General features: G+C 69.8%; 4 protein-coding genes across 4 annotated transcripts in view; 1 reads left to right on the top strand and 3 right to left on the bottom strand.

Moving 5' to 3' along the window:
* The window catches only part of CHLNCDRAFT_141119 (hypothetical protein), a gene marked incomplete at both ends in the record, with an annotated part of 7,103 nt that extends 3,289 nt beyond the window's left edge, over positions 1-3,814 (bottom strand). Inside the window, 7 exons of the mRNA XM_005843374.1 lie at positions 216-325; positions 656-730; positions 1,822-1,899; positions 2,360-2,477; positions 2,772-2,860; positions 3,093-3,372; positions 3,716-3,814. Coding sequence (XP_005843436.1) covers positions 216-325; positions 656-730; positions 1,822-1,899; positions 2,360-2,477; positions 2,772-2,860; positions 3,093-3,372; positions 3,716-3,814 — 849 coding nt within the window. The remainder of the gene's footprint in view (positions 1-215; positions 326-655; positions 731-1,821; positions 1,900-2,359; positions 2,478-2,771; positions 2,861-3,092; positions 3,373-3,715) is intronic.
* A 1,938-nt stretch (positions 3,815-5,752) lies between these two features.
* Positions 5,753-6,994, bottom strand: CHLNCDRAFT_141118 (hypothetical protein; the record flags this gene model as incomplete). Its single annotated transcript, XM_005843373.1, has 1 exon — positions 5,753-6,994. One exon carries the CDS (start codon positions 6,992-6,994, stop codon positions 5,753-5,755), a length of 1,242 nt encoding a protein of 413 aa, XP_005843435.1.
* A 3,064-nt stretch (positions 6,995-10,058) lies between these two features.
* Positions 10,059-13,510, bottom strand: CHLNCDRAFT_141116 (hypothetical protein; the record flags this gene model as incomplete). Its single annotated transcript, XM_005843372.1, has 10 exons — positions 10,059-10,171; positions 10,522-10,597; positions 10,827-10,915; positions 11,129-11,294; positions 11,652-11,734; positions 11,966-12,228; positions 12,428-12,688; positions 12,933-13,048; positions 13,206-13,268; positions 13,424-13,510. The coding sequence occupies 10 exons, from the start codon at positions 13,508-13,510 to the stop codon at positions 10,059-10,061; spliced, it is 1,317 nt and encodes a 438-aa protein (XP_005843434.1).
* A 723-nt stretch (positions 13,511-14,233) lies between these two features.
* On the top strand, positions 14,234-17,643 carry CHLNCDRAFT_141115 (hypothetical protein; the record flags this gene model as incomplete). The annotated part of the gene is made up of 6 exons (XM_005843398.1): positions 14,234-14,467; positions 14,554-14,710; positions 14,932-15,526; positions 15,762-15,924; positions 16,250-16,555; positions 16,888-17,643. The coding sequence occupies 6 exons, from the start codon at positions 14,234-14,236 to the stop codon at positions 17,641-17,643; spliced, it is 2,211 nt and encodes a 736-aa protein (XP_005843460.1).
* Between the last annotated feature and the right edge of the window lie 3,959 nt (positions 17,644-21,602).

Here is a 21,602-nt window from a genome sequence, read left to right as displayed (position 1 = left end):
AGAAGGGGGGGGGTAGAGGAGCGGGAGGGGGGCGGCACATGTGCAATGTGGGGAGGCGGGGCGGGGTGGGGTGAGCGGGCGATGAGCAGGCAGGCGGCTGCCCAGCCCCAGGCCCCCAGCCGCCAGCGCCAGGGCGGGGCGCTGCAGAACACCGCCACACTCGCCACGCCCACAGCTCGAAGCGACACACACCACCACACACCACACCCGCCCACCTGCGTGAAGCGGAAGATGTTGTCCACAAACAGCAGCACGTCCTGCCCCTCCTCGTCGCGGAAGTACTCGGCCACGGTGAGGCCAGTCAGCGCCACGCGGGCGCGCGCGCCTGCGCGGGGGGGCGCGGCGGGGAAGGGTTGGAGGGAGGCCAGCTCGGCGCGTGGGCGGCGGGCGGGGCCGGCAGGCCGGCAGGCGCAGGAGGAGGGCCGGCGCTCCTCCCGATCCTCCTCACACACCAAATGGCCCCCTGCCTCTGGCCGCCAGCCCCCTCCTCCATTCCCCTCCCCTCGGCTCCCCGCCTCCCATCCAACCCACCGCCCTCCCCTCCCCTCTCATCCACCAGCCTCTCCTCCCCTCCCCTCTGCCTCTCCCTCTGCCTCTGCCTCTCCCTCCCTCTCAACCACCAGCCTCCCTCCCTCCCGCTCCACCTCCCGCTCACCGGGCGGCTCGTTCATCTGGCCGTACACCAGCGTCACCTTGGACTCCATCTGCTTGTCTCCCAGCTTGATGACGCCTGCAGAGGGAGGCGGGGGGGCACGTGGGGTGGGGGGCGGCACCGATGGCTGGTTACGGGGCTGGGGGGCGGGGATGGGAGGAAGCAGGGAGCAGCAGGCAGTGAGCAGCAGGGAACGATGATGGCAGGGGGAGGGGAAAGAAGGCAGGGTGGGTGAGGGGCGGGGTTGGAGGGGCGACGCGGCGGGCAGTGGGGCGAGGGCGATGCGCCAGCAAGCCCAACCGCAGAGGCCCGCCCCCGCCCGCAGCCCACGCCGCCACACGCAGGGCAGCACAGGCAGGGCAGGGCGGCGCAGCCGGCCGCCGCTGGCATGGCTCCGGCCCCGCCGAGACGCTATGAGCCGCCTCCGGCGGCGCTGCTGCTGCCCGCATGCGGGCAGGCAGCGGAGCGGCCGGGCGGCTGCGCAGGGGCGCGCCACTGTGCAGGCTCTGTCACGCCGCCGAAGCGCCGCTCGGCGCTCTGAGAGCCCGGCGGCGCCGTGGCGGCGCTCACAGCCATAGTAGTGGCAGCCTGCCTGCGCTGCGCCAGAAAACAGCCCACGGCGCACAGCAGCCCGCGGGGGGACGCCGCTGGCAAGGAGCTGCCGCGCCGCTGCCGCAGCCCCAACGCCGGCAGCGGGCGGCGCGGCGGCGGCAGTCGCTGGCGGCGGTAGAGGCGTCCGTGCCGGAGGCGCAGCTTGCGTCTCCCGGCGGGATGCTGCACCCACACCTCCGGCACGAGCCCTCCAGCACCGGCAGCGACAGCCGCACGCTGGCGCACATCCACACATGCATGCGTTTTATTTGTGTTCCAGGGTGCGATGGGGCAACCCCTACACACCTTGAGGACCATGCCCGTCCCGAGAATCTGCTGCACACGCGTGCACAGCGGCGGCCGCCTGCGCCGGCAGCTACCCCCGCCCGGCCGGCGCCCAGAACAGATCCCCCCCACCCCATTGCAGCAGGCACACTCGCTTACACCAAACACACAGCCGCCGCCCGTTGCCAGAAGCGTGCCGGCAGCGGTACGAGCGGCAGCAGAGGCGGCAGCCGGAGCGGCACGGGGACGTGTGCGTCACGAGCGGCAGTACATGCAGTACATGCGGTACGCACCAGACTCAATCATCTCGCGGTACAGGTCGTTGCCCTCGCGGGTGCGCTCGCCCACGCCCGCAAACACGGAGAAGCCACCTGCAGGAAGAAAGGAAAGGAGGGCGTGGCGGCGGGGCGGTCAGCGGCGCGGCAGGCACCAGCTGCGCAGCCGGCTGCCGGCCGAGCTGCGCCCTGAGGGTGCAGGCAGCCCCCACACCACCCGCAGCCCTTGCCGTGCCCGCAGCAGCACCAGAGGGGCTGCCGCCACCGCGCCAGGCACGCGCTGTACCAGCCCTCGCAGCGCCCTGATTCACGCAGGGAAGGCCCAGCCCAGCCCAGCCGCAGCCCCCACCACGCCCTCGCCACGCTGTCAATCGGCTCCCAACGCAGCCCACCACTTCCCAAGAAGAAGAAAGAAACCAGCCGCAGGCCCCGTGCCCCTCACTGTGCCCCTTGGCCGCGTCTGATGAATCGGCTCCCATGCCACCCGCCAAGAAGAAAGAAAGGAAGGAAGGAAGGAAGGAAGGAAGGAAGAAAGGAAGCGGCCCCGGCCCCTCACCGTGCCCCTTGGCCACGTTGTTGATCAGCTCCATGATGAGCACGGTCTTGCCCACGCCCGCGCCGCCAAACAGCCCGATCTTGCCTCCCTTCTGGTAGGGCGCCAGCAGGTCCACCACCTGTTGCCAGGCGCAGGTGAAGCAGAGGGGAGGATGAAGAACAGAGAGGTCGGGGGGTCGGTGGGGGGCAGCCGGGCTTGGAGGCGGGGCAGCGGGGCTGGCAGGGAGGAGCCCTGCCGCGGCGCCCCCCAGGCGCTTCCACTGCCAGCCTCCCAGCCCCCGCTCCAACCAGCACCGCCACCCCATGCCGCGGCGCGCTGCTGTGCCGCGGGTGGAGGCAGTGCCAGCGCGCGCTCGGTGGCCCAGCTGGCGGCGCCGCCACCGGCTGCTGCTCTAGGGGCCAGGCTTGCCCACCTTGATGCCGGTGGTCAGGATCTCCTGCTCCACTCCCTGGTCCACAAACAGCGGCGCCTCGCGATGGATGCCCCAGGTGACCTTGGCGGCTGCGCGGGCAGGAGCAGGTGGGCAGCAGGCGGGTGGGAGGAGGCGGCGCGGGCATGGCCGGGGCGCGGGGCACGCCCGCGCAGGCTGCCTGGCCGGCCTGGTCGGCACCGGCCGTGCGCTTCGGGAGCCCCACGCCAAAAGCTGGGGGCGCTCCACACCCAGCACGCATCTCGTCATATGCCTCTCAGGCAGCCCTCTCAGGCAGCCCCCGCAGCACCCGCCCCCGCTCACGGATGGGCCCCTTCTCATCCACCGGCTCGCCAATGACGTTCATGATGCGCCCCAGCGTCTCGCGGCCCACGGGCACCTTGATGGGCTCCCCCGTGTTGATCACGCCCTGCCCGCGCATCAGCCCGTCGGTGGCGTCCATGGCGATGGTGCGCACCGTGTGGTCCCCAATGTGCTGCGCCACCTCCAGCACCAGCCGGATCTCGTGGTTGGCCACCTCCAGGGCCGACAGGATGGGCGGCAGGTCGCCCTCAAAGTGCACGTCCACCACGGCGCCAATGACCTGCGGCGAGGCGCGGCGGCGGCGGGCGGTGGGAGGGCGGGGGTGGGGCGGAGCGGGCCGGCGGCCGCGGCTGCTTCCAATTTGCCGCGCGTGTCCCGGATCGGGGGCTGGGCGGGACGAGGGCGCGCGTGGAGGCCGGTGGGGTGTCATGGGGGCGGCCACCTCCCCGACCCTAACCACTCCACGCCCCATCGCGGGCCCCAGGTGCTGCCATCGGTGCCAGCGTGCCATCAAGAGGGCCCCTGGGGCGCGGTGGGGCCCCTGGCGGCAGCAAACTCGCCTGGGTTACTGTTCCCTCCGCCACCGCCTCGGCAGGCGCTGGCTCCGCTGCAAAACGCCGCACCATCTGCAGAGCGCTAGGAAGACCAGCCGCAGCAGCAGCCACAGGGGCTGGCGCCGACAGGAGGCCCTGCACGCCCCCACGGAGGGCGGACAGCGCCATGGCTGCAAGCTACGGGCTGAACTAGGGTCCTAGGTGATCAGGAGGGACCTGCGGCGCCAGGGGTTCCCCCTTTTGGCTGCCCACGCTGCCAGCGGTGACCGGGGATCAGTGCGTGGCAGCGCCATGCGGCAGATGGGGAGCCTTGTTTTGAGCGCATGCCGTCCCTGATCATCGCCCTACGCCCAGGCAGCATAGCCGGGGCCCCAGATCGAGGAACGTCAACAGCGGAGGAATTGGCAGCGGAGGAATTGCGGGGCCCGGCACCCCCCGCAGCATCCCCCAGCTTGATGAGATTGCCTGAAGCATCCAACCGCCCGCAGCCTGCCGCCCGTTGCGCCGCTCCGCCACTGCGCCGCCACAACCCTACCGCCTCGTGCACTGGCATGGCGCCCAGCTTGTCGGCCAGCCCGAGGCCGCCATGCAGCAGCTGCAGGCTGCAGCTTTAGCTCGCTGTGTGATTCCTCAGGCAGGACCTGGCGCCGGCATCCCGGGGCTTTGCCACGCTGCGCAGCCTGCACCCGCAGGCCTTTGGGCCCGCGCCGACCGCCAGTATGCCGCGGTGAGGCAGCACAGTGGATGCGCTGGCCGACCCCGCCTGCGGCCTGCACTGGGGCATGGCCACAGTAGACCTGCGGCTGCCGCTGGAGGGCCAGGTGGGCGGCCTGCTGTGTGGCAGCCGGTGGGGCCGCTGCTGCCGGCATGAGGCACCCTCTACCCGCAAGGACAGGGGTGACTGCAACACATTGCTTGCCTTTCTCTTGTGTTAAACCTATGCTGCCGTTGTGCCCTGCTTCTGTCGTCTCTGCCTGTCGTGGGTTGCGCCTCTTTCAGCAGGCAGCCTTCCCTCTCTTTGCCTGTCGCTCCTTTCTGTTTCCGCTCGCTGTTTTCGGTGTGCTTATCAGTGGCAAGCAAGTAAAACAAATACAAAAAAACAGCAGCAAGGCAAAGCAAGGGTGCACCGTGCTGTTGCATGTGGTGCTGGACAAATGCTTGGATGCTCGGGTGCGTTTGGCAGGCATTTCTTTGGAGGCAGGAGGTATCAGCCGCAAGTGTGGTACTCTTCGGTGTGGTTTGGTGACTGTTGCCGGAGGATTGTGAGCTGACGCCACATGGCTGCGCACGCCCTGTGCTGGAGCTAGGGCTGGGCAGCAGCTGCAGCAGCAGCAGCAGGACCAGCAGCCGCGGCGGCGCGCAGGCGCCGGCACTCTGGCTTGTGTGTGCGCCAGTGTGCGTGGCTGCAGGCCTCGCTGCAGTACCTCACACCCCGGCACCTGCAGGCAGGAGGCAGGCAGGGCACAGAAAGCAAACGCAGTAAGCCAGGCAGACAGGCTGGATGCCACCCCAGGGCCAGCTTAATGCACTGGCAAGCCAAACTGTTGCTGCAGTTCAAACATCCACTCACGCAGAACAGCGCTTCAGGTGATGCGTGTTGCCGCAGCCGTCCGCTGCCTCTGCTGCTGGGGGGTCCGCGCTCTCGTGTACTGCGTTTTCAGCATTCAGCACCACAGCAATGTTGTTGGACAAGCTGCGCAGTGCATCAGCTGCGGCCTCCCGCACCTCCTCGCTTGGGCTGCTGCTGTGCAGCTGCTGCAGAGCAGTGATGCCGCCTGCTGCTGCAATCGCCGCGCTGCTGTCGGGGCTGTCCACAGAAAGGCAGCCAAGCGCATGTACGGCTACCGTCTGCAACTCCACACTGGCGCTGCTGCGCAGGAGCTGCACCAACAGAGGGATGGCGCCGGCTGTGCCGATGGCTGTCTTGTTGGCAGGGCTGTCAATGGCAAGGTTCGAAAGAAGAGCGGCTACTGCCACCTGCACCTGCTCGCTGGCGGTGCTGCGCAGGAGCTGCACCAACAGAGGGATGCCGCCGGCCGCGCCGATTGCTGCCTGGTTGACAGGGCTGTCAAAAGAGAGGCAGCCAAGCACGTGGGTTGCTACCACCTACACCTCCTCGCCGGCGCTGCTGCGCAGGAGCTGCACCAGCACAGGGATGGCGCCAGCCGCTCCGATTGCTGCCTGGTTGCCAGGGCTGTCCACAGAGAGGCAGCCAAGCGCTTGGGCTGCTACAATCTGCAACTCCTCGCTGGCAGTGTTGCGAAGGAGCTGCACCAGCAGAGGGATCGCGCCGGCCGCACCAATGGCTGCCTTGTTGCCAGGGCTGTCCACAGAGAGGCAGCGAAGTGCAAAGCTTGCTGCTATCTGCACCTGTTGGCTGCTGCTGCTTCGCAGGAGCTGCACCAGCAGAGGGATGGCGCCAGCTGCTACAAAGGCCTCCCGGATCTCGGAGCCTTGCATGAGAACGCCAGTCACACGAGCTGCCTGCAGCTGCACGAGCTCGCTGTTGCTGTTGCTGCTGCTGTTGCGCAGGAGCTGCACCAGCAGAGGGATGCCGCCGGCAGCTACGATGGCCATTCTGCGGTCAGAGCTGTCGACAGCGAGGCCGCTGAGCGCTGCGGCTGCTTGACCCTGCACCGCCTCGCTGCAGCTGCTCACGCACTGCACCAATGGAGATATGGCGCCGGCCGCTGCAATGGCTGCGGCGTTGCCAGGGCTGTCAACAGAAAGGTTGCGCAGCAGCAAGGATGCGGCCTCCAGCAAATCATCGCTAGCACCGATACTGCTGATGAGCTGAACCAGCGCTGGAATGACGCCGGCCGCCACGATGGATGCCCGGTTGCCAGGATCTGCTATGAGGTTCGCAAGTGCCAACATTGCTTGCCTCTGCATCCTCTCGCTGCTACCGCTGCTGCTGCGCAGGTGCTGCACCAAGGCTGGGATGCCGCCGGAAGCTGCAATGGCCACTCTGCAGTCGGGGCTGACGGCAGCGAGGGCGGTGAGCGCCGTGGCTGTCTCAACCTGCACAGTCTCGCTGCGGCTGCTGCACAGGCACTGCACCAATGGAGATATGGCGCCGGCCGCTGCAATGGCTGCGGCGTTCCCAGGGCTGTCAACAGAAATGTTGCGCAGAAGCATAGCTGCGGCCTCCAGCAAATCATTGCTAGCATCGCTACTGGTGATACAGTGAGCCAGCGCTGGAATGCCGCCGGCCGCTACGATGGCTGCCAGGTGGTCATCGCTTTCACAACATAGGTTAACCAGGGTCCTGGCAGCCTGCACCGCCTGGCGCTCGCCGGCGCTGTGCAGAAGCCTCAGCAGCGCTGGGATGTAGGTGGCTGACGCCATCTGGGAGCGTGGAGCTGGTGCAACTGCACCCGGCGTGCTGGCAGGCACTGCGGCAGGCGGGCGGGCGGCGGGACAAGAGGGTGTGGAGCTTTGGGAGGGCATGTGGTACGCAGCGTAACATTGCGCCCGCAGTGGCATGTGGGAGCAGCAAGCGGACGCTGTTCAGCACCCCTCGCCCACATCGCACCCACCGTGTGGCACACTGTCCGAGCCACTACTGTTAGCCTGCCGGTTCTTGAGCGCCACCCGACCTGCGTCAAGGACCGGAAGCGGAAAGGGCGCTTGCTGGCGAGCAAATGTAGGCACAGCGCTATGTCCAACTGTCCCGCCCGAAGGAAGGAAATCAGCCGGAGGGGTGGGGTGCGATTAGGGCATTGTGTGAGAGAGGCTGTGATGTGCCACCGGGGGACCTAATAAAAACATGTGTGCAAGCATGGTGCAGCTGACGCTGACGGCCGGCTGCCGCTGAGCCCACACCTGCGCGGGATGGAGGGTAGGCACAGCGCGCACAGCATGCCGCGCCCGCCGGCCTGCCCGCCTTCTGCATTTGGCCAACCAAGGCAGAGCCCGCCGCACCTCTGCGGCTGACCTTCCTGCAGCTGTGCAGCATATGTTCGAGGTCGATGCATCGCGCGAAACCAGCAGCGTGCTTGCTGGCGGAGCGGCAGAGCAGGTCGGCCGGACAAGGGCACAATTGGGTTCAGAATTGGATGCATTGAGTGGGCCTGCACTCATGCGTGTGCCTGCGTCATTTGTGAGACCGGTACAGTGCCGCCGTAGCACAGTGTGCTGATGACAGCCCCAGGTGCCTGCCCAGTTCACGTCAGTTGGCTCCGCCGCTGCAGGCGGCGCCGCCATGGCAAAGCGCTGGCTGGGATGGGGCGCCGATGCCACTCCTGCCTCCCCTGAACCACTCCCCTAAACCATAGCCTGCTCGCCCCGCACTCGCATTTAGCGCCAGAATGTGCCGTTGGATCTCCCTCCGCGCCTCGCTAGCTAGCGCGAGGGGGCCGAGGACCGGCATGTTTTATTGCAAGCTTTGTTCATGACAATTCAGTCTGCTAAGATGCTCCTGCTGCCGCGCTGGCAGCAGCGGCACCCCCGGCTCCCCGGAAGGAGTAGAGGTTGCACAGGTCCCAGCAAAAGATGAGCAGCAGGGCCGCGGTGGCGGCAAACGGCAGCGAGCCGTCGCCCGCCAGCAGGCGCCACAGGGCGCGGTAGGCGGCGGCATGCGGCCCGCGCTCGGGCGGCAGCCCCGCGGCGCGGCGCTGGCGCTGGTGGCGGTGGAACAGGCACGCCGCCAGCCGGGCCTCCAGCAGCAGCGGCAGCACCAGTCCGATGCCGATCTGGAAGAAAGAAACGACCGCCACGCACTCCGCCACCGCCTCCTGGCCCCGCGTCGCAGGCCCGGGCGACGCCCCGGGGTGGATGTGGGGCAGGGCGGCCAGCCAGCTGACCATGCTGTGCACGGCGTGCATGCTGCGCTGCACGTCGGGACGCCCCGCCATCAGCGCCCGGCACCCGGGCGCCGCGCTGGGCAGCGCGCTGGCCACTAGGCCCAGCTGTGCGGCCGCGCTCAGGCTGCAAGGGGTCGGGGAAGGCAGGCGGGGCGCGGTGCAGGGTTGATGAGCCCAAACAACATCAACTGTCAGAACACAGGCAGGCCTGTGTGTACCTGCCTGGTTACACCCAAAACCCCGCTCGACCAACACGCCAGGCTTGCCATGCCGACCGCGCATGCATGCACCGTCAGCGGTGAATCCCCAGCCCCAGCCCCAGCCCAGCGTTCACCTGAGGTGCGCCACCCGCAGAGTCACCAGGCCCATCATCATGGCAACGCCCGAGGAGGCAAACAGCAGGACGGCCAGCAGCCGCACGGCGTCCCGCGCGCCGCCGGCGCCGCCGGCAGGGCGGGCCGCGGCTGCCGCGGCCGCCGCCGCCATGCTGCGGTGCACCATGAGCCACACGCTTTGCGCGCCCAGCCCCAGGCCCAGGCCCGTGAGCCGCAGGGCGGCCACCAGCGGCTGGCCGACAAAGGGCAGGGTGGTGCCCTTGCGGCGCAGCTTCCAGCTGATTTTGAGCGCATACGCGGCGTAGGTGGCTGCCTGCCAGTACCACACCGCCGGAGACATCTCCCCCTGGCACCAGCACTTCCAGGTGAACCACAGGTGCAGCACCTGCCGGCAGGCGGTAGACGGGGTGGGCTGGGGGCGGCGAGGCGGGGGCGGCGCACGGTATGGAGGGGCGGGCTCACCATTGCCAGCACATCCTGGCCGATCCGTCCGCACTGGGCCTGCCTTCTGCGGACGTGGAAGGGCTGCGAGGGGTCCAGGGGCAGGCGCAAGGCGCCGGCCGGCTCGCCCCTATGTCACCGCCCCTTCGACAGCAGCGATATGCGGCGATGCAACTGTGGGATGCGCAGCGCGGAAAATTACTGTGATCCCCGGAGCTCCCGGAAACAGTGAAGCTGCCGCAGCGCACGCGGCGCCGCCACCGCATCCGCCGGCGCCGCCACCGCATCCGCCATCCCCGCTTCTTAGCAGCGGTCACAAGAGAAAGAGACGACGCAGTCGAGAACACAACGTAGAAAGGCGAGGTGGCAGCAGCAACACGGTCATGAAAGGCGGGCAAGGTGTCGGAGGGTGAGCGCAAGGAAAGAGCAGGTCAGCGGGAAGAGGATTCACGGCTGCGCGGGGCTCCATCATACAGAGGCGCAGCTGGGCGTCCTGCCGCGGCCCACGCGCGCCGGCTGGCTGCCGGCCCTTTGTAGCTAGCCTGCAGACGTGGCGCGCCGTGCGGCCCGCCGCGAGCACCCGCCGCTGCCCGCCGCCCGTGCGGTGCAGTCAAAACAGTCAGCAGTGCGTGTCTTGGTCCGTGCATGCGGCGCCAGGGGGCGCCCGGGGCTTGCGACGCAGCCGCCCCGCATGCGCCTCCCGCGCTCGCCGCAGCGTCGTCAGGCCGGCCAGGGCAGCGCCTCGAGCCTCTCCCAGGCCGGAAGCAGCACGGGGCAGCCTCCTGGGGCGGCCCCTCCAGCTGCCGGGCGCCGGCGGCAGCGGCGGGCAGCTCATACGGCCACCACCTCCCGCAGCGCCGCCATCTCCGCCATCAGCGCCGCCTCGCGGTCGCACAGCTCCTGGAAGCGCCGCTCCAGGGCAGACCGCTTCTCAATGTCCTCGCCTGCGGGGCGGGTGGGGCAGGAGGGGCGCGTAGGGGAGCGTGGGTGTGGGGGCGCGAGGCCAGGATGGGAGGTCAGCCCAGCCGTCGTCGTGGCGGGCTGAAGCCTGCCGCCTGGCGCGCCGCTCCTCTGCCGCTGCTGCCTCTGCCGCGCCGCCGGCTGCCGAGCACCGCCGCACAGCACCGTCGCCCCGGCCGCCGCAGCCGCGTCGGCGGCCCCGCAGCAGCCCCGCAGCCAGCACAGCCGCAGCCCAGCAGCAGCCCAAATCAGCACTGCGCAGCACAGCGCTGCCCCGCTGCCGCTGCCCCCTGCGCCAGCCCTAACCCCTCCCCCTCCCAGCCCGGCCGCTCACGGTTGGCCTCCTGGTACTCCAGAATGTTTATCTCCGCCTCCACAATCCGCTCCTTGCGCTCCAGCACCGCCAGCATCTGCGGGAGGGAGGCGGCGGCGGCAGGCGGCGGTGGAAGACGGCGGCAGGTGCAGGCAGGGTTGTGGTGTGTGCCTATGCGTCGGGAAGGCAGGCAGGCAGGCACCAGGCGAGCAGCAGCTGCCGGCAGCGCCGGCCGCCGGCGACAGCGCCGCCGGCCGGCGCGCGGGGAGGGCGGTGAGCGGCCTTGCATGCGGCCCGCCCAGTCTGCCGCAGCGGGCATGCCGCACCTGCTGCAGCTCATCCTCTGCTGCGACAGGCAGCCGCGCGTGGAGGTATGTGGGCTCGAATGGAGCGTCGGCAGGCACCGGCGCGCCGGCTGCAAGGCAGGGGGTCGGCATGGGTGTGCATGAGCGCATTGCTTCACCCCCAGGGTCAGCACACGCGTGGCTGGCAGCCGGTGCTGGAGGCGTCAACACAACCTGCCGGCTGTCGCCGGCGGCGTGCTGCCGCTTGTTGCCTGCTGCTGCCGTGAGGCCGCCGCACCAAACACCGACCACCACCACCACCACCACATAAAACATGTACTCACATACGCTCTTCCGCTTCTTGCTGGGGGCGGGCGCCAGCGCGGCCAGCAGCCCCGGCGGCGGCCCCTGCGCCAGCACCTCGGGCGGCACGTACGGCTTCTCCAGCTGCCGCCGCGAGCCGTGCACCTGGGTCATGTCCACATACTCCCCCACTACATAGTCGCCGCCCTGCGGGGCGCGGGGAGAGGCAGCGGTGGGAAGGGAAGCAAAGGGTGGCCGGGGAGGGCGAGGAGCAGGCAGGGAGCCGGGCGAGGGTGTGCGCAGGGAGGGCACGGCGGGGTGAGGGGGGCGACGGGAAGGAAGGCAAAGGAGCCCTCCCCCTGCTCAGCAGCCAGCCCTCGCGACCAGGCCGAGCACACCGGCACGTTGCAACGGAACGGCGCAGCACGCGCAGCAGCCCAGGGGGCGCTCCCCCACCACGCGGGCACCCTGCCGACCCGTCTTGCGCCACGCGGGCCGCCTCTGCCGCGGCCTGCGCTGCGGCAACCCCCCCAGCACACCACTGCGGCGATCCCGGCAGCGCACCTCGACGGCAGTGGCAAAGTGGAAGACCTCCTCTGTCGACTCGCGGGTGTTGGGGTCGTACACAATCACGTAGCCGTCGTCGTCTGCGGTACCGGCAGGCGGTACAGATGCGTGAGCGGCGGCGCGGCCGGCGGAGGGCCCTGCGCCTCCCTTTGGCTCCGCCCGGCGCTGGCAGGGCTGGGCTGCGGCCGGCACGCCCGGGTGCGCTGTCTGGCCATACATGCGGATGCCCTGCCACCTAACAGTAACATGCCCTGCCCCCTGCAAGCAAGCAATGGCGCGGCGGCGGCACACGATGCACGCGGGAGCCGCACCCGGGTTCCACTGCTGGATGAAGCCCTCCACCCAGGGCGGGCTCTCCAGCGGCCAGAAGCGCCACAGGCGGCGCCCCACATATCCCAGCGGGTCCACCGCGCCGCCAAAGCCGTTGTTCTGCCGCGTGGAGCGCGAGCGCTGCATGCCGCTGGCCAGCCGCTGCACGCCGCTGCCCATGGGGGCGCCCAGCCCGCCGCCGGGCGCGCCCAGCGGCCGCGCGGGCCCCGCTCGCCGCACCGACGGCTGCTGCCCCAAGCTGCCGCTGCGAGGGAGGGCAAGAAGGGGAGGGGTGCCGGTGCGGTTAGAGACAAGCCGGTGGCGAGAGCATGGGTGCGACACCTGCGCTGGCAGAAAGCAGCAGGGGCAGCGACCCGGCGCCCCTCGAAACCCCACACCGCCCCCTAAAGGCAGCGGCAGCAGCAGCAGCAGCAGCAGCAGCAGGCGCGTGCAACAGAACGCACGCCCGGGCCTTGGAGGCGCCGCTCCCGCCGCCGCCGCCAGCCCTGCCCTTTGATGTTCCTTTTTTGGAGCGCCCGCGCTGCAGCAGCTTGCTGCTGCGCTCGCTGCCCTCGCTGTACGCTGAAACCTCCCCGCTGCTCAGGCTGGTGCCTTCCGACACAGCTGGCAGCGCCTGGCGCCGCCGCGGCGGCGGCGGCGGCGCATACGCGAGCTGCTCCGCGCTTTGCTGCTTCACCAGCGGCGGTGCCTGTTGGCCAGCAGCCCTGCGCGGATGGGCCCTTGGCGCGCCGGCAGGCAGCCGCATGAATGGCGGGGGAGGCAGGCAGCACATGCACCGGCAGCGGCAGCTCTCTCCATCTTTGGTGGGCCTGGGCGAATGCTTGGGTGGGCGCTCGAGTGGGCTTGGCAGGTGCTGGCATGTGCGCTGCCGGTGGGCGGATCATGGTCGCACGCACGTTTGGGCAGCAGCCAGCAGCAGCCAGCAGCAGCAGCAGCAGCAGGGCTCACCCTATCGAGGGCGCCGGCGCCAGCATCGCGTTCTTGCCGCGCCCGCCGCGCGAGGGCATGCCGCCGCTGCGCACCGCCACCACGTCGGGATCGCTGCGCATCTCGCTAGTGATGGTCTGCGGCCAACAGGGAGCTCGAAACGTGTCTCAATCGGTGAGCGGATCTCTCTGAACATGGCAGCGGGTGCGTAGGCGGGGGACGGGCGGGACGGCGCCACCGCCACCGCTGCGTCAGCCAGCTGCTGCCCCCACGCCCGCGGAGCGCGGCGCGCACCGAGTGCATCTGGTTGCTGATGTTCCAGAAGTCGCGCAGCTTGGTCAGCACGTCCTCCTGCTCCTGAAAACAGCAGGACAGCGCAGGAGGCGGCGCGGCTTCAGGGGGGCTGCTCTGGCATCTTACGGTCCCATTCACCATCTAAACCATGCCAGAAGGGCAGCGCCCGCAAGAGGGGCCGCCCAGCAGCCTGCACGACAAGCGGCGGCTCCGCTCACCCATCTCAGCGACTCCTGGGCGTAGAACGCTCTGCAGACCGCAGTGTATGCCTCTGTTTGCAACGCCTGCAATCCTGGCGAGGACATTGCTGCTGCTGCGCGCCCCCGCTTCACACAACTGCCGACTGGGTGCTAGGGCAGGCTGGGGGCAAGCAGAGAACGTTGGTGAGATCCCCAAGCAGCAAGACAAGGAGCGAGAGGAGACGAGGGAGGGCCCAAGAGGCAGGGGAGGCCTTTCCAAACCACGCTGGCAGAATTGCATGCAGCCACTGGTGGTAAATCGGATGTATGCAGCGTGCAACACCATGCAGCACCCGCCCAGAAGGAAGATGCATGAGTTGACAGCTTGCGGCGCCACGGCCGACACTGTGGGGCCCAGGGTGCCGCCATTGGCGGGTCCCGCCCCTTGTGGCGGCGGGAAGAGGCGGGGCAGCTCATGTGGCAGCTGGTGCATCTAAGTGTGGCGTGCACCGCCAATCAGACTGCTCGGAGGGGCCGCATAAACTGGTAGGAACATGCTCTTTGCATGCAGTCAAACACTCTCGCCCGGCGGCGGCCCGGCGGCGGCAGCACGCCCCTCACGTTTCAGGCAAAGGAAGCGCCAATGCAGCCTGGCTGCAACTATTTGCAGGTCGCTATCAGATCGGTTGCCGACACTACGCCTCCCTGACCGGAGTTGGCAGGCTCCGCCAGTGCGGATGCCGCCGAGAATGTGCCTCGCTGGCGCCAGCCGTCAAAGTTTTGCTTTCCTGAAGCAACCCCCCCATGGGCGCTGATCATGCTCTGATCATCCATCCTGCACCATCCAAGATGGCAAACCAGCAGCTGGAGGTGTTGGAGCAGCTGGCGGAGCTTGCCCCCACTCAATTCCTGGAGCGCACGCCTGGGGGGCAATCCACGCTGCGAGAGCTGTACAGCCAGGCCGCGGAAGCCGACCTGGTGCCCTCATCAGCCGCCGCCGATGACATCGCGAGGCTGCACGGGCTGTGGGAAGTGGCTCTGGACCATGGCATGGGCGGGCTGGTGCTGGACTACCTCTCCCAGGTGCGCGGGCACCGCCAGCCGACCGCTGCCGCCGTCTGCCGCCGCCGCCGCCCAACTCCTCTGCCCTCGCCACCCCGTTTCCGCAGGTCTGCTTTGACCGCCTGCGCACCTCCAGCGACCCCCTGGAGTCGTTCCTGATGGACGGCGAGTGCGTGAGGCGCTGGGTGCAGAAGCTGCTGGCCGTCAGCCGCGGACGCCTCGCTTCGTGGCTCGCCCGCGGCCTGAGCTCCGCCGGCGGCGCAGGTGCGCTGCCTTTTGTGGCCCGGCGCAGGGCCCTGGGCGCTGCCGCTGGCAGCCGGGCAATGCCGTCCTCACCCTCGTGAGCCGCCTTGCGCCGCGCCAGGGGCAAGGCTGCCGTGGCCGCTCCTCGCCACACTCCCTCTCCCGCTTCCGTGTGCCTCCCTGGCTGCACCTGCTGACGCTGACACCACGGTCCCGTTGCCCCACACTCCACCCCACTCCAGGCATCCTGGCCAAGGAGCTGGGCCGGCTGCAGATGCTGCACCTGGTGGCCGAGGGCCTGCAGCCGCACGCCGACGGCGGCAGCACGCAGCCCGCCGCCACCACCACCGCCGCCGCCGCCGCCGCCGCCGCCGCCGCCGAGGCTGGCGAGCTAGCTGAGGCCTCCCGCCTGCTGCTGTGCGCGCGCGTGCTGGCCTGGCTCAGCCAGCAGCGCCTGGCATTCGAGCGCACCACCGGCCGCTTCTTCTCGGAGCAGGAGTGGCGGTCGGTGGCGGCCAAGCGGCGGGAGGGCGCCGCCGCCGCGGCAGGCGGCGGCGGCGGCCTCTTCTTGTCCGACCTGCTATCTGAGCTGGCGCGGCACGGCCCGGACAGCCCCGCCTACCCACCCAGCTCGGCAGACCGGCTGCTCTCGGCACTCTTCCTGGCCCCCGGCGGCAGCGGCAGCGGCGGGGCGGCGGCGGCAGGCGGCGGTACTTTCAGCGGTACTTTCAGCGGTACACCCGGCGAGGCGGCGCTGCACGCCAGGCTGGCACTACTGGCGTACTACCTGGCCGACGGCGGCTTCATGCAGGCGGAGGCGGTAGTGGAGGGGCTGAGGTGAGCTGCCGCGCCTGCACCGCATCGCCTCCCCGGCACGCCGCCTGTCATAGCTTACAGCCGCTTTCTGGCAGCAGGAGCAGCCGCAGGAGCAGCGCCGGTAGGTACAGATTATGTAATCTGTACCTGCGCCTGGAGGGGCTGTTGTTGCTGTGGCCGACAGCAGGGGCAGCAGCGGATGTGCCTGCGCCGGGTGCGGCGACGCTGGCTGCTGCCTTGCGCCCCTGTTCCGCAGGGCGCACTTTGGCGTGCCCCCCGCCACCGCCGCCGGCTGGCTGCTGCAGCAGCTGCTGGACGAGAGCGGCGGCGGCGGCGCCGCGGGCGCCGCGGCGCTGCAGCGCGCCGCACAGCTGGTGCCCGGCGCGGACGGCGCCGGGCTGCCGCACCGTGTGCTGCAGGTGCGGGGGGCGGCGTGCGGCGGGGGCGGCTCCGCACCTGCGTGTGACTGTCGGAGGGGGGGGTGCCGCCTGTGGACGCGACGGCGCCATGACTGGTGCAGGCGGCGCCTGCGTGCTGTGTGCCGGGGCTGGAGGGGCAGCCGTGGGGGCCAACACCACACCACACCACCATACACCACCCACGCCACGCCACGCCACGCCACGCCACACCACACCACACCACACCACACCACACCACGCCACGCCACGCCACGCCACTCCACTCCACACCACGGCACACCACACCACACACCACACCCAGCCATGCCTGCCTCCTCCCCCGCAGGTGCTTGTGGGCCGCGGCCGCCCCGACCTGGCGGTGCTCCTCCTGCGCCAGCGCCCCGAGTCGGCGGGAGGGCCGGGCGAGGCGGCGGCGGCGCTGGCCGTGAGATTCCAGGCTGGGTTGCTCACAGAGGCAATCCTGGGGGTGAAGCGCGCCCTGGCGGCGGCCGACGGCGGCGGCGACGGCGGCGCCGACGCGGCGCCGCTGCTGGGGCAGCTGCTGCAGTATGCGGCGGCGACGCGGGGGCCCGACGGAATGACTCTGGTGCATGCCGTGGCGCGCATGCCGTGGCGTGCGGCGGAGGAGGAGGTGGGTGGGGCTAGGGTGGTGGGCAAGGCTAGGCTGGGGGTGGCGGGCAAGGCTGGGCTGGCGGTGGGTGCCAGGCTGGTGGCAGGTTGGCAGCGACTGGGTGGAGGGGGTGGAGGGCAGGGCGACTGGCCTGACGGCGGTTGCCAGGCTGGCGGCGGCGTGGCCGGCGCCCGTGCCGGCTGGCTGCAGAGCCTGCGTGCCGGCCCGCGCGCCTGTGGCGGCATTGCTTTGTCGTGCCGTGCCGTCGTTCTGTTCTGCTCTGCTTGGCCGCTGCCGGCGGCGCTTCTGCAGCCCCACCCCTGCCCCCCCGTGCTGCTGCTGAGCTGCTGCAGGCGGTGGTGGGCTGGCTGGAGGGGCAGGCTGCGGGGGGGCAGCTGGAGGCGGCGCTCATGCTGCCCCTGTACTTTCTTCTGAGGGGGCGCACACCAGAGGCGCTTCACGCCTATGCGCGCCAGTGCCCCGCGACGCCCACCACCCAGCAGCAGGCAGATCTGGCTGAGCTGCTGGCAGAGGCTGCCCGCATGCTGCCAGCGCCGCAGCGCGCCCTGGTGGTGCGCCGCGGGGCGGCGCCCGCACTGCTCCCGGCCGACGGCGGCGAGGAGGGCGGCGGCGTGGCGCTGATGGCGGCGATCCCGGCGGTGGCTGCTGACGTGGCGCCCGCCATGCTAGCGGTGGGGCCCTCGCCCGCGCAGGCGCCCCTGGTGGGCAGCGTGCCTGTGCTGCTGGAACGGCGGCGCATGGCGGCGCTGGCAGCCGCGCGGGCAGCCGCGGCGGATGGCGGCCGCGACGCGCACGAGCCCGGAGCGGCGACGGCGCCCCGCGGCGGCGCTGCGCAGCAGCAGCCGCCCGCGCTGCTGTTTGGGCAGCAGCAGCCGGCGGCGGCGGCGGCGGCAGACGCCTCCCCAGCACCCTCGGCGGTCTTTGGGGCCACCGGCAAGGAGGCGCTGGCAAGCTCGGCGGTATTTGGCGGCGGCGCCGCCGTGGCCCACGAGTTTGACCGAGTGCTGGGCCTGGGCAGCGGGCGGCCGGCCGCAGCTGGCGCGCGTGGCGGCAAGCGCCGCTGGGCCGGCGGCAGCGCGTATCGCTGACCAGGCGGCTGCCCGAGTGATGCCTGCTGGTAAGGGTGGGGGTAGGGTATCCCTCTCCCTCCCGGCGTGCCCGCCCTCCTCACTGCCTGACTCAAAACTGTTCCATTTGCGCGAGGCACATGTGGACTCGGCAAGAGCATGTCACAAATAGAAGGAGGGGCTGACAGAAAGAGAGGGGAACCCTCTAGTAGAAGTTGGTGGGGCGGAACCCTGACGGCTCTCCGAGTCGGCGCTTCCAAGGGCTCCAGCGCTCCAAAATGCTGCTTGGTCTCATGGCTCCTGTTTTGGCAGGCCCCATGTCATATACCCTGCGTGAATTGGTGGTGCAAGGGGTTCCGGACCGAATGCTCCGACGTGGCACATGCCATGTTTCGAAGCGCTGCACGTCATGACGTGCAGCAGCAGCGTAGCGGCGCTTTAAACTGTCCGCAACACAAACCGCCTTCGCTGGACGGCGTGCACATGCACCTGAGCCCGCCATGTGTCGCTGCACTGTTCCTCTCAGCTCCAGGGGCGCCTCCCCCGCCTCCTCGGCGGGTCTTCTCGATGATGCGGATCTCTCCTACGTTTTCTGGCTCCTGAAGGACGAAAACCTGCCCTCAGGTGGGAACTCACTGTCGGCACACTTCCGGTTGCAACTTGTCGAACGTCGAGGCTGCCGCCCCCCCATCTCCCTGCAGAGAATACACACAGGGATGGCTACCCGCCTCAATGCCTGCCTTGTGAGGGGGCGCCAGTCGCCACCTTCCACATAGCTGCGCCGCCGCTGCCGACTCGCCAGCGGCCACACCTGCACCCAGCCTCATCAGCAGGCCTCCACTCGCACCAGCAGCAGCCGCCAGCAGCCCCCCTCGCACCCACCCCCTTCGCGGCCTGCTGGGTGCAGCAGGCTGCACCCTTCGGCACATACCCGCAGCCCCAGCCGTCGCCGCCTGCGCGCCTGGCATATGCCGCCACCTCGGCGCCTGCGGCTGCGGCTTCGGTGCATGCCTCGTCCGGCGCAGGCGCAGGTGCCAGCGTGGGCAGCTGGCTGGCGGCATGGGTCGCCCTGGCCCACGACTCAGCATACTGGGCGGGCCTGGGCAGCGCCGCCTCGCCACCTGCCGCCCAGCAGGCTGGCATGAAGCGCAAGCGCAAGGCGGCGGCGGAGGCGCCGCCAGCAAACCCGTGGTGAGGGGCTTCCCGCCTGCTGACTGGTGCTTGGCACGCCAGCGCGCCGCGCCTGCATTCTCAAACCGTCTGGGCTGAGTGGCAGCCATGCCAAGGCGCTCTGATGCACGGCCCGCAAGCTGCCTGCCCAGCCTGGATGTGCCTGCTGCGGTCTGCCCGATCGGCGCGCCTGCCCTCCTGCCCCGCCCCGCCCGCTGCAGGAACGGCGGCAGCTTCCGCTGCAGCAGCCAGCCGGCATGGACAGCCGCGCCCCCCGGCGCTTCACGCTGGGAGGACCTGCAGCCGGCCCCCGCGGCCGCGGCAGCCGCTCCGCCAGCCTGCGCCACAGCCTGCGCCGCGGCATGCGCTGGGAGCGGCGGCGCAGCCGACTCCTGTTGCTCTGTTGACTGGGAGTGGGTGGTGCCGGCGCAGCTGCGCGGCTGCGGCGGGTGGCAGGCCGAGGATGGGCCGGCGCCGCCACCAGGCGCTCCAGAGCTGGGCGCTGGGCTGGACGCAGACTGGGAGCTGGCAAGCGCCACGCTGCTGCTGTCGCCCGCCTGCCCGCTCAGCGGTTACTAGGCGCCGCGCCGCCCACCTGCTTCCCACGTTTCTCATGCATCCGTCCATCCATCGCTGCTTCCTCGGCACCACATCCGCCACATCCACGCTGCGGCCCGCTGGGCGCCCATATGCCGCGCCGCCGCCGCCTTGCTCATTTTTACACTTTTTTTCACCATTGCCTTGCTCGCCGGCCCAAAACACGTGCCGCCTCTGTTGCATGAACCCCTGGTGCGAACGCCGAGGCCCACATCTGCCCCCCCCCACATGTGACCCTTACCTGTCACTGCCTTGCACACGCCCCTGCTATCCACAAGCACCACCTCTACGTTTGTTTCCACATGCTTGAACTCCTGCGTGCCCTGGCACTGCCCCGCCTTTGAGCCATCCAATGCACCACTGAAGCCGCCTCCTTACCTTTCTGTGCGGTGCTCCCACGCTGCTCCGCTTACTATTTCATGGGGAGCACCTGTTTTGCAGGCGCCTTCTGTTTCCCCCCTGGCAGCAGCCTCAGCCTGAGTGCCAGCAACTTACTCTCTCCACGTACATTTCCCTACTTACTAAGCGAAAACTCCCCCGTACACCACCTCTCTCCCTTTCATCCATTCCGTCTGGCTTTATTTCCTTCGGTGCATCCCTTTGTGTTTTATTCTTTTTGATTTGCCCCACCATCGTGGAGGCTCACATCCATTCTGCCGCCCGTCACCCGCCAGCATCACCCTTCATGCACCGTCGCAGCTCCGTTGCTGTGTCATGACCTTCACCCTGCCCGCCATCGATGACATCACACGATCCTGCCGCCGCCGTTGCTTCCCATTGAACTCTTGGCAACGTCTTCTGCAAACCGATCACCACGCTCATAGCAGGCTTAGCACATTGTATGTGCCCCCGAGTTGGCGCACCACCAGGGTCACCCACTGCACGGTGCAGCAGCCTGAGGCAGCTGCAGGCAGTCTCATGCCCGCTTCGAGCGTATGCTCGTGGCTGCTCAACACGGTCTGTTCGTGTGTGCTGCCCCGTGCCTGCATGCCATCCTGCCAACCCTCCCCAGGGCGCAAGCCGGCATCCAGGGGCAGAATGTGCCCCAAGATCTGACCTCTGCACATGTGCCTGCTGGCGCGGCGCCCGCTGGCGTGGACGCCTGGACGTGGAAAAGAGCACCACAGAAACCTCCCGCCCCATGTCCTCACACTCTTTACTAGCACCATAAGTGCACAATGTGTCGCGGGGTGTCTGTTTCCGTGCAAGGCTACCTATACGCTCAGCGGGCGCTCCAGGGCTGCACAGGTGGGTGCCCGCCTGCGGCGTTTGTGACAACCCACGAGTGCTGGGGAGGCTTGGAACCCGCGCAATACCGGCGGCAAGTGAGGGGTTGCGGGCCTCCGACATGAGAGCCCATTTTGCTGCCGGGACCCCATGGCTGCTGCAGGCGGCACCCACGATGAACCGAGACATGCTCCTTGGGGCAGCCGCGCGGGCGGCGGCGACTATGGGCTCCTGGCGGCCGCCACCTGCGCCACGGCGGCGGGGCACATCAACGCCTCAACTCCCCCTCACTCCCCCGCCTCCAGCCGGCGTGCTGGGGCATCACCACAGGGGAGTGCAGGCAGCACCAGCGGAGGCAGGAGGTCCGAGGAGGCCCTGGCCTGGGCGGCGGCCTGGGGCCACTATGCGGCGGCGCAGGGCTGCGCGGTAGACAGTGAGCATGGCGCCGCTGCAAGCAGCGGCCTGGACTTGCTGCACCGCCACACACCGGCCGCAGGCGGGCCTGCGGCTGCCCTCGGCTTCGCAGACCCTGGTGCCAGGCGGCCGGCAGAAAAGCGCAAGCTGGCTCAGCTGGCGGATGGCGGCCACTCCCCCAGCCACTCCCACCTCCGCCTGGCGGCGCCACGGTAAGCGCCAGGGCTGGGGCTGCCCCTGGCTGACTGCAGGGGCGCCACGCCTCTGCAGGTTTGCTCGCTCGTGCAGGCTCACTCCCACACGCCGCCTACTTTCCATGCGCCGCAGGGATGCGCCAGAGGAGGCTCGCCAGCTCCGCCCACGCCGCACACGGCTGCGCTGCCGCACCAGCTGCCCGCCCAGCGGCGCAGAGGGGCCCAGGACGACAACAGGTGGCGGCGGCGCTGCCCGTGGCATCCAGACCTCGTCCCTGCCAGCCGCGCCGCCTCCGGTTGCTGCGCTGGCGCCCCAGGCGCCGGTGCCTCCCCACCAAGCGGCCCGGGCAGGCTGCGCATCCCGCCAGGCTGGCATCA

Source organism: Chlorella variabilis, assembly GCF_000147415.1.
Source record: "Chlorella variabilis unplaced genomic scaffold CHLNCscaffold_31, whole genome shotgun sequence".
Lineage (NCBI taxonomy): Eukaryota > Viridiplantae > Chlorophyta > Trebouxiophyceae > Chlorellales > Chlorellaceae > Chlorella > Chlorella variabilis.
This window is presented reverse-complemented; position numbering and strand designations above follow the sequence as displayed.